Source organism: Siniperca chuatsi, linkage group LG4 (genome assembly GCF_020085105.1).
Source record: "Siniperca chuatsi isolate FFG_IHB_CAS linkage group LG4, ASM2008510v1, whole genome shotgun sequence".
In the NCBI taxonomy this organism is placed as follows: Eukaryota; Metazoa; Chordata; class Actinopteri; order Centrarchiformes; family Sinipercidae; genus Siniperca; species Siniperca chuatsi.
The window spans coordinates 6,587,626-6,605,967 of NC_058045.1; the positions used below are offsets into that span (position 1 = coordinate 6,587,626).

At 39.3% G+C, this 18,342-nt stretch overlaps 1 protein-coding gene across 5 annotated transcripts in view; it reads right to left on the reverse strand.

Moving 5' to 3' along the window:
• The window catches only part of srpk2 (SRSF protein kinase 2), a 73,127-nt gene that overhangs the window by 20,364 nt on the left and 34,421 nt on the right, over window positions 1-18,342 (reverse strand). For all 5 annotated transcript variants that reach the window (XM_044194643.1, XM_044194644.1, XM_044194642.1 and 2 more), the window contains 3 exons: window positions 4,458-4,609; window positions 2,206-2,314; window positions 348-435 (listed from right to left, as the gene is read on the reverse strand). In XM_044194643.1, the coding sequence (XP_044050578.1) occupies window positions 348-435; window positions 2,206-2,314; window positions 4,458-4,609 (349 nt within the window). The remainder of the gene's footprint in view (window positions 1-347; window positions 436-2,205; window positions 2,315-4,457; window positions 4,610-18,342) is intronic.

The following is an 18,342-nucleotide window of genomic DNA, read 5'->3' on the forward strand; positions in this document are numbered from 1 at the left end:
GATGTGGGAGATAAAGATGCTGAAAAATTGATTCAAAGATGACTGTCCTCTGCACCTACCATGCAAGATAAATGACCAGTGTATCTTTAGTGTTTCTTGTTAACAGAGAAACAGAGTGGGGGAGATGCAAGGTGTGAAGAGGGGATGTGAGGAGGCAGGAAAGAAGGGAAGAAAGGCAAGAAGAAAAAGGGATATTAGGAGAGAGAAAATGAAAGAGGGAAAAGGACGGAAAAATGGAAGCGATAGGGATGATACGAGGAAAGAAGGAATAAAGAAAGGAAAGACAATGAAAGCTGAAAAGAACAAGATTCCCAAACACTTAAATGTCAAACTAATCAGATTCTCACACATCGCAGCAGTTTGATCTCATCCAGGGCCGTCTCTGTGTAATGCTGGGCGCTCTTCACCACCTTCATCGCCACAAAGTTCTTCACTCTGTAATGACACACATACAAACACAGATACAGTCATTTCATTTTATGCTGACTCACACACCAATGGGTTGTTAAAGGCTGTAATGCTGATTAATGTGTCCATGTCAAAGATGAGAAAATAAGAATTACCAACTGAACTGATATTATGAAATGTCCCTCACCGTGCCTTTATTACACCTTTGCTCAGCTATCATTCACACGATAAGACACCTTTACAAGACATCAATATTTACAGTACAACAGAGAACAGCTGGGTGTCATTCTAACACCATCCTTATTTTTTAGGTTTGTGCATTTTTAAATTATTTTGTTCTAGACTGCTGATGAGATTGTGTCCCTTAAAAGCAAGTCAGCACCGCACTCAGTGACTCACTGAAAGTAACGGATCGCTAAAACACAGAGTTTTATAATGATATTGATGAAGACACTGTATTTATGCAAATCAGTCACATCTGGCCCATAACGCAAACAGTTGTTTATTGACACATCCAGAAGACACAGAGCAACATTATCATTCATTTGGAGTTGTGTCTCTGGCCACCTGGTATAAATGTAAGTCCAATGTTGACTCTAGTTCTATTTTTGGTCTCCACCAGCTCCTGAGGGAAATATCTGGCTCTTTAGCTGCTAAATGCTCCACTATGTTCACCAGCTAGACAGTAACTGTGTCCGTCTGACGCTTGGTGCTGAGCAGGTAGTGTACAGTGGGTTTTTAGGGCTTTTTCGCTGAAAACAGCTGCTTGCTGTGGCCGAAAGCAACACTATGAGAGCGGTGAATGTGAACCAAAACAGTAAAGTTGTGGACCGGACATCTAAACAATGAGCTGAGACTCAATCTAACGCTCCATAAAGCCAAGCGGAGCTGCAGATTCAGGTGATGATTCTCTGTAGGTTCATCATTAAGAGCGACCCCTTTCACATTACACATTGTCATTTGATCCATTGTTAGTATAAAAATATTGATTTTAGACACTTTAAGATTGAGAGAAATTCAAAGATAAAGGAAGAGAGGATGCACTAAAATGAAAACTGTTGTAAAAGAAAAAATAAGAAAGAGGGAGAATAAAAAAGAAGATGAAGAAAGTAACAATAGTCATAATATAGTAAGTATTGCTCTGATATGAATTCATGCGTAAATGATGCATGTTAGGAGGCAGAAGAGAAGACAACACAACTCTTAATACTGACACATTGATTATAACCAATGGCCTTTGACATCCTTGACATATTTGTGATTGTGTCTGACTATTCAGTGTGTGCAAAGTAACCCAACTCTAACTCACTAGTTTATGACCACCATTAGTGTAATTAACACCAATGACACAAGCAAATGAGTTTGTGTGTCAATGAAAGGTGACACTGGCTTGATGATACTGTCATCCATCCACCCTGGTTGCCACGTGAACACAGAAACAACATTATAGTGCAAATGGATGGCTTTGGTGTCAGCCAACTGTCGTCATGATGACGTGCCAGATCATGTCAACAGGTGCATGTGTGGTGTGTGTGGTTTATGTGTGTGTGTGTGTGTGTGTGTGTGTGAGAGAGTGAGTGAGTGACAGAGAGAGAGCTTGTGTGAACTTGGGTTGATGTGTGACAGGGTGTCTTGAGGGCTGTTTCTGGGTCATGACGTGTTTATGGTGTGTGTTTGTGTGTGTGTGTGTGTGTGTGTTTGTGTTTGTGTGTATCTTGTGAGTCTATATGCACGAGAGCAATTTAAAAGCCTATACTGTACTGTACTGTACTGTGTGTGTATGTGCGTGTGACTCACTGTATGTCCCAGCATAGCCATACGGTGGAGAAGTGGCCCCACCCCAACTTCCTGATCACATGGTACCTCCCGTTGAACAAATCCCCGATCTTCACCGGATGGTACCCTCCTGAGAGAGATAAAGAGAGAGAGAGAGGGAAGATGAAGGTTACAGGCGACTGTTAGTGATAACCAGGCAATGACATGAAATCCATTAGTGATTAAGAAGTGGAGGGAGAGCAGCAGAGAGGGAGGGAGGTCAAACAGACAGAAAATGAGACAGGGAAGTGTTGTGGAGTAATAAAAAAGGAGAAATGGGAGGAAAGTACAGCACAAACATTTCTAGTGGCAGGTAGCATTTAGTGAAGCTACGATAACAAGACGAGTGAAAAACTCCATTTTAGACCTGGGAACATTTGACCAAATGCTAACTGAACATTAGCGCTGAAAAATAATTGACGGATGAATCGATAATGAAAATGATTGCTAGTTGCAGCCCTAGTGAACATTGTGCATTATTTAGTATTGAGAAAATATGACTTGTGTTTAATAAATATAAATAATACAACACTACACATTTGTAGCAGGAATTTAAGCCCCTATCCCAGATTTAAGAATGTACTGTATACTAAACTGTACATGTATTTTACGTGCCGTCATTTTTGAACCTCTGTCCTGGAGTGTCAGAACCTTATATAAAAATATAGTATATTGATAAGGTGTAGGCTCTATAGTGTAGCTTTTTTTAATCCATTAGGCATCCATTTCAACTCTACTTAAAATTGAACAAATTACACATTGTTCGAAAGCCTCATGATTCTATCTGTGTGAACCATTTTAAGATATCAATATCACTGCAACAACAGTTGCTTATTTTGTAACAGGAGTGCATACAAAACAGGACAGTAACATAAAAAAATACAAGAAAACTACTAACTATGCATGTGCATCGGTGAATTTGGTTCAATATCCCTTAGAGTAACTCTGACGTTATGATAGTAAACTCCAAAAAAAAACAAACCTTTCAGTAGAGACCAGGATCACGATTGTAATCAAAAGGGTTCAAGAACAATTCTCTTCCGTGTATGTCATTTCTGGGCTTGTGCACAAAAAGGGGGTGCTTGTTAGGAGGTTAAACAAAAAATTATTCAGTAATTGTTTGTAATGCTTCAACCTGGAGCTGAATATGTTAACCTAAATGAGACATCAAAATCCTCTTTGTTCTTGCTACAATGACACTACCAGCTGGCAGAGAGTGAAGTCTCGCTTGCCAGGGTTACATTTGTTGTAGGTGTATTTTATTGAATATAAACTTGGTAAATTGTGTAATTCTAAGTAAAATAGCACAGACACACAAGAAGGGTGGGCAGGCCAAAATATGTACACAGAAAAACTACAAATACTACTACTGCTCATAATAATAATAATAATAATAATAATAATAATAGACTATACTGTGTATTCACTTCTCCAGGGAGAAGAACATGGTCACAACGTTCATTACAGGGTTTTTAAAGTTCTTAAAATGTTCAGAAATAAATTAAAGAGCTAACAAATAAAGGGCTTTATGAGGAGAATCACTTGTTTTTAACAGAAAGCCAAAATACACAACAGAGATGTGACCTTTTCTCTTTTCTTTTAGTCTTTCATCTACTGAAGTGAGATCTGACAGTCTGGCTGTGCTTCTTCCAAAACAACCTCATAGAAAACAAGAGTTTTCCTACAAAACGAGAAATACGCAATCTGAAAACAATGACTCTTCATGATGTATTACAGCATATGATTAAAAGACATCGTGGTATTTTTAGAATGATAACAGACATTTGTTTTTTAAACATGCTGCACTACTTTTTCCAACAGATATCGAATGATACGTGAAGTGTAATGTTCTACAGTGTTTGCAGAATAGGTGTAGCGTTTTGAAAGAGCTGTGTAATGAAAATGAACCTCTTTGCAGACAGCACAGCCTTTAGAATCCTGAGCCACTGCAGGAAACTAGACTGCCGCTCCTTTCTGGCAACAACCAAACAACCTTGAAACGCTGGTGTCACAACTACCACGCACGTCGCACTGATGGCTAGACCGACACTGCTGCAAATCCCATCAGGATGGAGGGAGAAAAGAGGAAAAGAGTTACAGACAGAAGCAGAGAGAGGAGACAGTGTGAGACAGGGCAGCCATTGTTGAGCTCTGTACGACAGATGTAGAGAGTGGAAGTAATGGGCTGGGACAAATGACTTCAATGTGTCTGTCTGTTTGTGTGTTGTTCTAACCTTTGCAGTAGTCTGCGGGGTCCTCCTGCTCCTCATCGTCGGAACCCAGGATTTCCTCCTCCGGCTCTGGGGGCCCTGCCGGCTCAGGGGGAGGCGGCGGGGGCGGCGGGGGAGGAGGGGCACTCACCGGAGCTTTCTGCTGGGTCTCAGGCCTGTAACGCACAACAGTGGGATGAAAGTTAGGCAACCTCCCAGGTAACTTTTTACTGGAAATCCACCGACCAGCCAGAACTTTTTACTTTCACAGTTTGTTAGTATTTTTAGCTGTGACTCACAGCGAGTGCAACTGTAGACTGAGCTTTAAGTGCAAATGACTAATATCAAAATAATAACTTGTTGCTGAACGGCATCATTCAACATTATTCACAAGTTCCTGAAAGCTTTTACATTTGCTGTTCTGAACACATTGTGTCAGACAGGTCTTTACTGCAGAGGAAAAGAACGCTCAGGAAATGACGTATGTCTGTGTTTGGAATACATTAAAGAAGAACTACAGTTGGCATTACCATCAATAGTCATTGTTGAGCAAATAAAGAATGAGGTGGCAACTACAGAAACTCATATTTAATCAACAGAAACTCCAAGAAGAAGGATGACATCACAATTTTTGCATGCAATATAATACAATCAAGTCCTCTGCACAACAATATAATACAATTCTGGTCAACAAACAATCAAAAATTAAAAAGGGGCTTGTTGCACACCAATAAAACCCAGCTAACTGATATTTATTTAAGGATTTTCTGCAAGTGGGCTCAGTCTTTCACTTGCATGCTTAAATAAATATCTATTAGTTTGCAGTTGGTGCAGAGCTGATTTTTTGGTGTACCCCTACATTTTTGACACAATAAAATCAACAATTCCTGTCTAAAAAGTTCTTAAAATTTTGCAAAAAACATACAAAACAAGGAGCTTGTTACTTCTACAACCTGCATTCCCTATAGTCTTTGTAAAAGTAAACATTCAGACTGACAATAAAGTAAAACACAAGAGGTCTTCCTCATGATCAATTTATTCTAATTGTTATATTATTTTATTAACAACAATTTCAAAATGTATCCAAAAAGATGGACATATTCTCAAGAATTTAAGATCTAATGCTACGACAGATTCAATAAAATGCAGCTTGTTTTCATTAGAGATGAGGATTATAAACCAAGATATCTCGATATGAGAAATTAGTTATAATTAAATGGAGTGATCATAAACGATAATACTGAATTATCGCCCAGTCCAAAACATAACTGCAATTGGTTGATGGGCTGATATTGCTTGGAGCTCAGAGACAGTCAGATTTAACTGATCGACACTCACCCATCACCTCAGACATGAATCAGCAGAAAAATGGATAACCTTCCATCCTGGAAAACTTTGGTGTTATGTAAAAACAATAGTTCTTTGGGGAATTCAAGCAGGTATTCTTAAAAAGTATCATTAACGTGATCATGATCATTAACATAATAAATAATAGAATATAATAATAGATAGATTAGATGTGATCAGACAAAGTCAGCTTTGATTTGCTTGTTACACTATCTTTTGCTTATCTAAAATGGAACTGAGCCCATGAGAGGGAAAACATAAAATAAGCACAGGCTTCCTCTTTCTCCAGGCCTGGCTGTTTTTTGAGCATTTAGCAGGCACTCTTATCCAGAGCGACTTACGGTGATTGATCAGGCAGGGGGGTTCAGCGCTTTGTTTTAGGATGCTGCCATGGAATACATGGCTATTTGTGGAGATTTTGGGAACGTGCCTGTAACATTGCTGTTTTGGGCCGATCCCACCAAACCTCTACGTCAACTTGCTGCTATGCCACTGTGCTGCTTGTGTCAGGTCATTGCAAAATATGGTGTTCTTCATATTTGTTATGTTAATACTCCCTGGTAGTCCAACCAAATTTCATGCATGTAATCTATATTGGTCTAATTAGCCTACTGTTCATTCCTCTTCTTCGTTCTTTAGAGCAGTGGCCTCTGAAAATTATTCAAATAAAACAGAGGAAAAATCACTCTTTGGTTTCAAAGGGCCACAAGCAAAGAAAGCTGGGAACCCCTGCTTTAGAGTAATGAACACTAAAGCTGAGCTCTGCTGCCACAAGCCTGTAATATATGGAAAACAATGTGTGATGTGCTTGGAGGTGAGAATATAGCTCTCACATTCATCAGCACTAGGAGAAAGGCTGACATTTTCAATCAATCCAACATTTTCTTATCATCGAATCTTCACCTTAAGACAACTCGCTGCTTCAGTGATGCCTTTGTAAGACTGAATCAGACAACTCCCCACAAAAGCCGGGCCTGAGAGAGCTCGACAAACACTTCTTATTCAGCGCCACCTCACAGTACCGGCAACATGTTCAAATGCTAAATTAAGACGATCAAAATATAAACATATAAACACACAAAGCCAGAGCTTGTGAGCTGTTATAAAATTGCGATCACAGGCGCAGACACACAATGGAGCCTCTCGGTGCGTTGCCATGGCAACTGCAGAGCGAGGGGGAATCCAGGACACAAAGTGTTAACGTGGTGGCAAGACCAACACACACACACACACACACACACAACAGCATTGGTTCTTCCAATGCAGAAGCGAAGGACAGAAGATAACTTGGCATTGAGATTTCATTGCTATCTTACAGCTGACACACACTCATACACACACACACACACACACACACACACACACACACACACACACACACACGCAGTAGAGGGCTGTGTCCTTGCAGTGGGAAGCTGCTTCTTTGCCAAAGCAGTCACGTAGGGAGTCATACATCATGTCTATTAGCTCAGTGCTTTTGTACAGCTCATCTTGCCATTGGCTGTACGAACACTTAGCCCCACATAACTTTCTGGACCCGAGCCGAGCAGCAAAAACATTAAGATAGCAAAGACGCCACAGCCTGAAAGACAGGCAGGCAGAGGAAGGACGGTGACAGAATAGAGGCGAATCGAGTGGGCGAAGAGACAGAAAACAGAAAGAAAGAGGTAGACATGAAGAGAAACGAGGCAGAGAAGGACCCAGAATGTAAGGTGCGCAGAAAAAAAGAAAGAGAAATAAATAGGAGGTCAGATAAAGAGAGAAGTGTAATCAGATGAAACCAATAGAAAGAGGTAGACAGACAGAAGGACAGAAATAAGCAGGGAAAACGGCAGACAGAAAAAATATGCAGGCAAAAACAGAGAGACAGAATGATATAGAGAGACAGGTAAGAGACGTACAGCAAAAGAAAAAGTTGAGCGGACAGAAAGAAAGAGATAGAGAGAGAAATACAGTATACATAGAGAGAGACAGGCAGACGAACACAAACTAGAGAGGCGTGAGGGCAGAAAGAGAGTCGTATGGGCTGACAAGCAGAAAGGCCAGTCAGAACAAAACAGAGACACGAGCAGAGAAAAACAGAGAGATGCGCAGGAAATAAATAAAAGAATAGACACAATCAGGGCGGAAAACATACAAAACAAAGTGTTAAAGCAAGATTTGCCTCTTTATGAGTCTCTATACATTTGACCCACAAAACCTTTATACAATCTAAAACACAGACCGCGAGTGGGAGTATGTTTTTATCAACACAGATCGATCCACACCGAGACATACTGTACATCATCCCACCGTAAATTAAACTGAAAAACAGGTGGAGGTGGAGAAAGCATTACTGCTGAGCAAGTGGAAAACACAAGCAGCAACAAACAGGAGGCTGACAACGAGGTCATCTTTGAACACCAAAACACAGCGGTGCACTAAGGTCATTACCTTCAAACATACAGTGTAACATTTGTGTAATTAGAAACTAATAATTTCTTTTGGTGGCGGTGATCTGTTTTTTCCTGCTTTTGTTTGTATAAAAGGTGAGATGTTACATCATTATTTTAAGATGCAAATCGCCGCATGGATCCAGAGAGTAACTCACTGATATGGTTGTATTCCTAATACTGTATTCATTCATTCTCTCACTCATTCATGCCAATCTGCACCCCAGAGGCTGTCAACGGCTGCCAAAATCTACAGACATCCTGCTAGACCAGTACTGTACTGCTGAACTGTACTGTGCTTCACAATTGCATCTCTAACACTGTGTCCTTGTTTAATTTAATATCCTCGACAAAAACATGTGGTTTGTGTCTTTGCTTTATGTTTTAGATCAGGTTTTTAATCTATCATAATCAACTATTGTAAACTAAACCACCACAATCAGCATTTTAAACTAGTGATTCTAAAATGTACCACTGAGGTTCAACAGTATGCAGGGTTTCATGCTAACCATGTCAGCTATGATTAGTTCCCTCCTCTGGTTTAAGGTGTAGTAATCAATTTCCTCCACTTATTGGTACTAATTTGCACACTCGGAGAATCAATTTACTCCTCAAGCTCCTCAAAGGGTGCACTTCTACCTCGCCTATGCACACCGTGTTTTTAGCTCTCATCATTTTTGTTTTTTTACAGATAATTTTATTTCTGGTTTACACTGATTTTGATCCAGTTTTTATGTTTTAAGCACATAATTCACTTGTGAGGAATACTTTAGTTGGTAAGTAATATAAACAGAAATGTATTTTTGTAAATATGGATGATGCAAAAAACCAAGTGGCTTTTCACATATAAAACATTTAAATTTGCCAATTACTTACAGAAAGCCTGGGAGATTAAAAAAAAAATCCCTCCACCAAGATGAACTACTTTTTTTTTTCCTTTTCTTCTGCTATTCGGTGTACAATTTATTTGTAAGTTTTTCACATAAACATGTTTTTTTGAAAGTAGAAGTGGATATAATGTTCTAATTGATGTTAATTTTCTTTTGTGTTTGTATATGTGTTACTGGAAGATGTTTATGTTTAATAAATAGCAGTGTCTTGAAATCCCATGTGGGGTGGGCCAAATGTTTGGCCTGACATGGAAATTGAAACTAGCTATTGAACTAAAAGAGTTGAGGCACAAGTGGATCAGAAAGGCCAGTGTGTGTGTGTGTGTGTGTGTGTGTGTGTGTGTGTGTTTGTGCATGTGCGTGATCACCTTGCCTCGGGGCAGTGTGGGAGAAGCAAAAATGAACCATCAGGAATGTCCCGCGTGTACAGTAGAAGTATTTTTATGTTCATATAAAAGGGGCTGAGTGTGTGTGTTTGTGTTGCTGAGCTTATAAAGGCATTGTCCACTCCTGCCGTATAGCATGTTTAAAATAGGACAAATGTATATTTTAATGGAAATTTCTCTTTTGTTTTTCATGTAAACCCCAAACTATATTGGTAAAACACTATTTTGAACCTGCCAGCGCTGTTCTACTACAGTACATGTGAGTGTGAAGCACAGGTTGAGACAGGAGTCTCTCAGCCTTACTGTTGTTATGTGTGTGGACATGCCCAGGCTGCTTCTTACACCCTAACCCCGGCCTAAGTGTGATGTGCACAGCTCTGAACACACACGCTGCCTGTTTTCAGTCTCAGCCTCTCAACCCTCACGCCCCACAAAGGCATTTGTGGACCCAGTGTTAAATTTGCAACAGCCCAGCACGTTTTTCTGGATCCGGCATGGTTTATTTTTAGTACACAATTAGCAAATTAGCACACAAAATAACTACTAAAGAAGACATTTTTCTTCCCATGTACAATTCTTCATGTATAGTATGATATGATTAGTTCAAACTTTGTGTCGCGCTAAGCCTACTTGAAAAGGTTTGTCTTGTTGCTAACTAGCAGAGAGCTATGTCCAAGCTCCATCATTTACACCTGAAAATCAGTCGTCATGCAATCTGCAGAAGCTCATCATGATGGCAGTGGACATGCTATGTTGTGCTGAGGGATGTGAATAACATGAGAACAGGTGTAAAATTATTTCATTTGACAAAATGCACAGGGAGGAGATGGAAACTGAGAAGCCATCTTTCATAAAGCAATTTTTCCTACCAGAAAATTCCTCATCATACCACACTGTGTAATCGTGCCTGAACAGCTTTGTTGCTGTAAGTTGCTGACTTGTCAGAGCAGCACTGAAAATATCATCAGTGTAGAGGTAAAACAACTTCTAGATTTCCCTCAAAACAAGCATTCATTTTGATATAAATACAGCTCTGTGTCCACAAGCACAAGAATCTACTGTCATGACTATTAATTGATATTAATTTTCAGACTTAGACCCCTTCAGTCGAACGTCTCAGCAGAGTTCTGGATGTTGAGCTCTGTGTGATGGGCTGCGGACAGCATCGTCACTACAGCTAGTCTTAGTCTTGATGTCTTAGTCCATCTCTAAAAATCTTCTTATTAAATAGTGTTTTTGTTAGGGACTATTTTCAGACATGATTTGGTTCTCTAGTGAGTGTTTACAGCAGCAGGATGGCGTATGTGGCCCATGTTCATTGTAATGAAGAAACATGTCACCTGCTACATCCGTGTAGCTCACTGATGTCTTTTAATAGTTTTTTTAACAACTATTCTATAGCACAGATGAACAAGCTATTCCAGACTTTGGCTACAGCCCTCACAAGTTATGAACATGAAAGGTGCAAATCAACATTTATATGCTATTCTCATGTTAAATTCCATCACTATGAAACTGGGTCTTTAAATGCATTATTAAGTTTGAGGTCCATGGATCTGAAGATAAAGACAGCTCCCAGTGTTGTTTAATGTGTCAAAATGTTTCACTGGATATGATTCTTTTGAGAGGATGATGTTGGTAAAGACAGAATATAATCAGTCTCTACTGCTGTAAGAAGTTTGTGATCTCTCAAATGCCTGAACACCTTTTGTATTTGAGTAAATTTCTTTTTTTCTTTTTGAGTATTCCAGTCCATACATATTGGAGTGTTTTGGCTTGTTTTTGCTGCTTGTGTGGCGAGTCGTCCATCCACAACAAATCAGTAACTGAACCAGTTAAAAGAATTCCACAATTGCTTATTTATTCCTGTTCGCTTGTGATGAATCTGGGTCTCACTGTGTTTGTCCCATTTAATGACACATATCTACCAACCCTGGGGAAGGATTTTTTTTCTTGAAAACAACATCAGTGAAAACACGAGAATTACTTACTATAGGGACTTATTTTTTTTTAAACTATGAGCCTTTTTTTAACCTTTGCTTTGTGCAATACAACAATTACAAAAATAGAATATGCTTATGGGAATAATGTAACAGTAACTGAAATACAGTTTGATCCCAATGTCACATTGCATATCTTCTTTGCAATTTAATTATTTTTTTAAAATTCTGTTCCCTGAACCCTACAGACAAGACAAGATCAATATTTATTGCAGTTTCCTACTTTCTCCCCTGCCTTTTGATTAATTAGATCTAATCATTTAATCCGCACACCTTCTGAGACTTGACATCAGTGATGTATCCTGCTGTTAATGACAAAGAAAGTGTTGCTAACACATCTCCGACCACTGAGAAGCCGTATAGAACAGTTGACCGCTCTCGAGTTCAAACTTGATGACTCATCTTTAAACATGTCTCGTTATCACCAAGGTAACAGGTATTCCTTAGCAACAAGAGCATCATCCTCCACTCTCAATGTTAAGGCGTGGGTTTCAGACTGTGGTTGTCCTTCAGCTCTTGCTTAACCATTCCAGTGGTGGCGTCTCTACCTCTGATTGATTCATCGTTAATCTTTTATTCTCTCCGTCTCTCCATCTTTGCCCGTGTCAGTAGGACAGCTGACTCATTCTCTCCTCCAGTATCTGTCTGTGTGGAGAGCTGAGATCACACCGCTATTTTCAGGATGCAGCCTGCCATCACTGGCTGCACTGCCCCCACATAACCTCTAGCTGCACATTATGGTTCTGCAGGATGCTGTTTCAAACCACCAGCCCTCGATTCAACACATTATTATAAGGTGCAATGCTAGATTCCCATACGGTATACACTATGAATGTGAAAAGTGACTGCTGCAATTCAAGACAAAGCAACTAGGCAAGCCAGACAACAGCAGTCCCAGTGCATTTAAAAGAGTACTCCACTGATTTAGCATTGCACTCCTATAACATTGTTGGACTCACAATGAAGAGTTAAAGTTAAAAAAAACTAGAATTACCGCCTTGCGGTTATATGCCTCTGCCAACCAGTCAAGTTGCAGTTTACATCCATGTCTGTCCAGACTCATGTAATATATGTAGTGAATACTTGGAAGGAATTAAATAAAAGGTATAAAGTGTATTTTTTCTTCAATTTTTTGCCTAAATGGAAGCTAAATAACTTTCATTTAGCCAAAAAATGGAAGTAGGAAAGGGAACATCATCTATTGATGATACATATGTATGATTCCAGTGAATATACTGTACATGTTGAACTGATTAATGAAGGATTATCATAGATGTATTAGCTAAACAGGTACACATGTACTTGACTACTATGTAAAGATAGATTCTTTCTTTTTTCTTTTGCTACACTAAACATGGTGCTTTTGTTTTCTCCTGGCATTTTAGATGTGAAGCCTCTCTATGAGCTGTAGGTGAAACTCACTCGCTCACAGGATCATGATTAGCTAGGCGCGCTCCAATGCGTCGTCGTTTTCAGTCACGTGATTCCAATAATGCTCGAAATTCAGAAAGAAGCAGGAAGTGAAAGCCAGAATGGACTAGATGGAGGAAAGCCCGTACTGTGCTAGTTAATGTTTATTCATTGCGTCGTCCCAGTCAACATGTTTGTGGAATCATTCTTAAATTATGACTAAAAACCTATTTTGAGATCACACTGACCTTTGAGTCAAAAGTGTCACCAGCACAAGTATTACCAGCAATATGTATTTGAAGTATCAAAAGTAAAAATACTCACTGGCCCCTTTCAGAGTGTTAAATTATACAGCTTTCAAGGTCCCAAGAGATGGTATATTTGTTTATCTTATGCACACAAGATAATAATTTGCACACACAAGTTATTATCGTGTGCAACAAAATTAAAAAAATATTTTTCGGGACTTCAGGGGCTGTCCTGTTAGTTTTGTTGCGGGGCAATTTACAACTTTATCATTCTTATTAGTACATGATGACTTCATGTAACTCCAAGCTGAGTAGATCTAATCAGCAACATAACTGAAAACACCTGTGAGGGTAAGGGGTGCCTTTAATCTATAACAATGCATCATATTTAATAGGTTGATCATATGTTTAGTATGTAAAATCAAAGTAACTCTTAACTATAGCAGTTTAAAAAATGTAGTAAAGTAAAGAGTACAATATTTCCCTCTGAAATGTAATTAAGTATAAATTAGCATGAATTGGATATACATTAGTAAAGTATAAGTACCTCAAAATTGTACTTTATTAAATGTACTTTGTTACTTTCCAGCACTGCTACAGACGAGTAACACTGACCTCACAAAGCATGAAAAGACTGATTGTGGAAAACATGGGGCCTCCGGTAAGTAACCTCTGTATATTCTGCAGGACACCATTATCTTGTGCTGCATGGGGCTTACTGTCACCTAGAGAGGCCAAGAAGCAGTGGAGGCTTCCACCCTTTGACCTCTCCAGTGCTTTCAATACCATCCAGCCCGTCAAGCTTGGTGAGAAGCTCTAAACAACGCAGGTAGGCCACAAAATGAGCAGCAAAGTTGCACTGGAATGTTGTGTACTGTGAATGTGTTGTGGATCTGTTGCTACCTTCAAGTGTCCTCTGATGACTCATCTATAAGCAGATGCATCAATGAGAACCACGCAAAGGGGTACACAGGTCTTATAGAAAGATTAATTAAACAGTGCAATAAGATTAACTTGCGATTCTAGCAAGACTGAGGAGCTAGAGGTCGATTTTCTCAATGATTCTACGTGTTTCCGTCACGGAGAAGGCAGTAGAGATGGTGGAATCTCACTGGGTTCTCAGAGCACAAATCAATAGAAAAGTATTATCATTATTAGATTAGCTGATAATACATCTTATTTGTTTATTATACAGCACTTTGACAGCTGTAGTTGCACAAAACGTGATTTATTTTTCATGCAGGTATTCTTTAAATTTCTTAGTTTTCTTGATGTTGATTTGGATTGACTGTTTGCATCTACCTCTTCTTCCCTGAACTGCTGTTACAATTGAATTTCTTTCACATGGATCAAGAAAGTAGCTTCTTAACCAAGGCTCTCCAGCCAGCTGTGAGAAAATACAAAATATACACAATGCAACTTGAATCAATGCATTTTACAGCAATAAATATGTGTTTCATCAATAGCCATGCATCCTGCCGAGATGTCGTTACACAGACAATGAACTGCTAACCCCTCACACACTGTACTGTATGTCTCTCTGGATAAAAGCATTAGCTAAATTGCTAAAATCTGAAATGTAAGCCATAATTTGGTTAATAACAAATACAATGGGTTTGCAGTGTTTTGTGCAGCTCTCCATGTTTAAGCTAACTACTGTAGCTGCTAATTAATAGACACAGAAAAACATACATACCCTGCTTTGTGCCGCAGGGTTCAGGCCAGACCAATCTATAGAGGCTGAATCGACTGTTGCTGAAATTCCCCACAGACAGCCGATGGATACAAGACCACAACTACACTGCATTGACTGAACTCTACAGCAGATATACGAAGCATAGCGTACGAGTATACACAGAAGCACAAATGCAAACACACTTAAAGATGACAGGCAACTAAGGCATCTGCTAAAGGCAGATTTCACTGTGGCCATTTCACTGTGCAGTCTAAAGGACACAATGGCCAAATTAAAGCCCTCATCGAGTCCTTCAGATTCTACAGTACGCCTGCCAGATTTCTTAAAGAGGTTTTTAACAGAGTTGGTCCCACTATTTTATAATTGTAAACAGCTCTCTGTCCACTGGCTGTGCTCCCTCTTGCCTTAAGCATGCAGTAGTGCACCCACTTCTTAAGAAACCGAGCCTTGACCCTGCAGATTTGAAACATTTTAAACCCAAGTTGCCATTTTTGTCAAAGGATTTCAAGAAGACTGTTTACTTAGAGTTGACTTCTTTTATGAATACCTGTGATATCTTTGACAAATTTCAATCAGCTTTCCGTTCACGTCATAGCACAGAATCTGCTCTTATCAAAGTGACAAACGACCTTTTACTCACAGCTGATACTGGTGATGGTTCGATTTTAATTCTTCTCGATTTGAGCTCTGCATTTGACTCTGTCCATCACTCCATCCTACTGGACTGCCTTGAACGGTGGGTTGGCATCAGGGACACTGCTCCAAAATGGTTCAAATCCTATTTAGCAAACAGGACTTTCTCAGTGGTCATGGGTAATGCCTCCTCTTCTGTGGCCCCCTGTTGTTCTGTATATACATGCTGCCACTGGGACAGATCATAAGTGAACACAAAATCCAATACCATTGTTATGAAGATAACACACAAATGTATGTCCCATTAAAAACCAGTGATGAAGGCAGTTTTAATCATCTTCTATCCTGTCTGTTAAAAATGAAGAGCTGGACGTCCCAAAACCTTCTCCAGCTAAATGAAAATAAATCTGAAATAATTCTCTTCGGTCCCCCAAAGTCCATCCCGATTGTACAGAAACATCGTGGATCCCTGTCATGTCAAACCCGCAGCCAGACACCTGGGTGTGATATTTGACAGTGAACTTTCATTTGAAAAGCAAATTACAAATGTTGATCGATCATGTTTTTAACAATTAAGGAGCATCTCAAAGATCAGGTCTTTTCTCTCTCGACCTGATCTTGAGAATCTTCATGTGTTTTTATTTCTTCTCAGTTAGACTATTGTAATTCATTGTATTCAGGTTTGAGCCAAAAAACGCTCATGTGCCTTCAGCTGGTACAAACCGCGGGCCCTCGGCTCTGGAATTCCCTGCCCGATGATCTGAGGCTTGCTGAATCACTTACCTCTTTTAAAACACTTGTCAAAACATATCTTTTCCAAAATCTTTTTATCAGTTCTAGTGCTCTGTTTTATTGCCAAGATATCATATCTGTTTTATTATTAGTAATTATATTTATTGTTGGGGGGTTTATTTTATTTACTGTTTTATTTTATTTCATTTAATTTCATTGTACTGCTGTATTTTTTACATGCCTGATTGTATTTGCCTCAGTCCTGAAATGTTTTAACCCTGATTCAACCATGTAAAGCACTTTGTAATTTCCATTTTGAAAAGTGCTGTATAAATAAAGTTTATTATTATTATTATAGCACGCACAAATATAGAGATGTTGGTGCACAAAAATAAACTCTCAGCAGTCAGACTCATCCGTGACTGCATGGAAAACACTTCTGATAAAACCAGTTGACTTGGAATAAAATTTGCATTGGAAAACAGGAGCACTGCTCTACATGGCTGGTGGGGTGGCATTTGTGCACACACACACACACACACACACACACACACACACACACACACACACACACACACACACACACAATGCCTTGAGGCAGTGGAAGTCAAGTGACATGGCTGCAGACCAAGTAGGACAATCACATTTCTATCTCCTAAACACCAAGATCCACATCCCCAAACACACAAAAACTTACATGCACACCAAGAAAATCATATTCATGTCCATATTTATGTGTTTTTGTGTGCATCGCATGTGTTTTCTGTGCTCTGTTATAGAAAAAGCCATTAGTCTGGGGTTCATGGTTTATTCTCCTCAGTATAGAAACATCTATAAACATTTCTTACACACACAGCCAATGGGTATCTGCTGTATCTTTCATTGTGCAGTGCACTTTACACTCTGCACTCCTCTCCATATAGTGCACTCATTCACTGCATTCTGTTTTTATACATTCCAATGACGTCAGCCAGCCACAAAGTCTGGCATTGTGAAGGTTAGATCCGCCCACACTCAGTTACAGCAAGCGAGATCATCGCGAAAAGCCATGTGCATGTATGTAAAATGCTATTTCAAATATACTGTAGGCACATATAAATACACACCAACATACAAGTACAGGGAAAGCATGTGATGGTCCAATCAACTTATTCACCATGTGATATAAGCATGCGCGTCGCCTGTGGTGCTCTACATCAGATTAGGACTTTCTCAACAGGAAGGGAGGTTAAATCAGAACTAGAACTAGAACAAGCATTTCTATTAGGTCTTTAAAATAAACTGAATTTATGGCATTATGTATATCCAACAAAACTGCAATTTTCAATAAATATTTTTTGGGAATCCTATATAACTAAACTGAGAATAGACAGCGAATGATATCTAACCTTAATTTTACCTAATCCAGTCTGGGATTTTGAACTGGTCATACAGTAATTTAATTATGACAAACAATTTACAAATGGGCAAACATAAGGAAGAAAGCATCACGTCCTTATGTATTAAAGGTGGGGTATGCGATTCTAATCCAATACATGTCTTTTTGTCACATTCAGCGAATATCTCCTCACGGTCCGCTAGCTGTCTGTTCAGTGTGTGCACTGAAAATAACTCTGGTGTTTGTACACAGCCCTGGCTCTGTAAATGGGAAATAAACAAAGTGGCTGGGACCAAGCCACACAGCACTATTCCAGCCATTCCAGCCATGATTTGTGTGTCAGGTAATGTTAAATTACTTACCCACAGACATTCAGCTTACTTTCTATTTTGCCAAGATATGCTGTTGTTGTGATTTAGCTACAGCAGCAGGAGAGTTGTGAGTATCACTGTTTGGAGCTCGTTTGCTGGCTCTGGGAAACCGTCTCGTCCTCTCTGGCTGTTAGCTTCGCAGCAGCAACTGTAGGGACAGTTTGCTAACCAACAACCTAGCTAATGTTAGTTATATTACTTGCTATGTCGTTGTTTGCTCTATATCATGGTATCTGTCATGGTATTGGATGTCTCCAGAATCACATACCCCACCTTTAAGAAAAGTTATTGTTACATTTATCGTTTCCAAGATAAAGGTGACAATTTATCTTGATGTAGATTTTAGGAAAGATGAAAGATGAAGAATGAAATGCAGGGCAACGAAA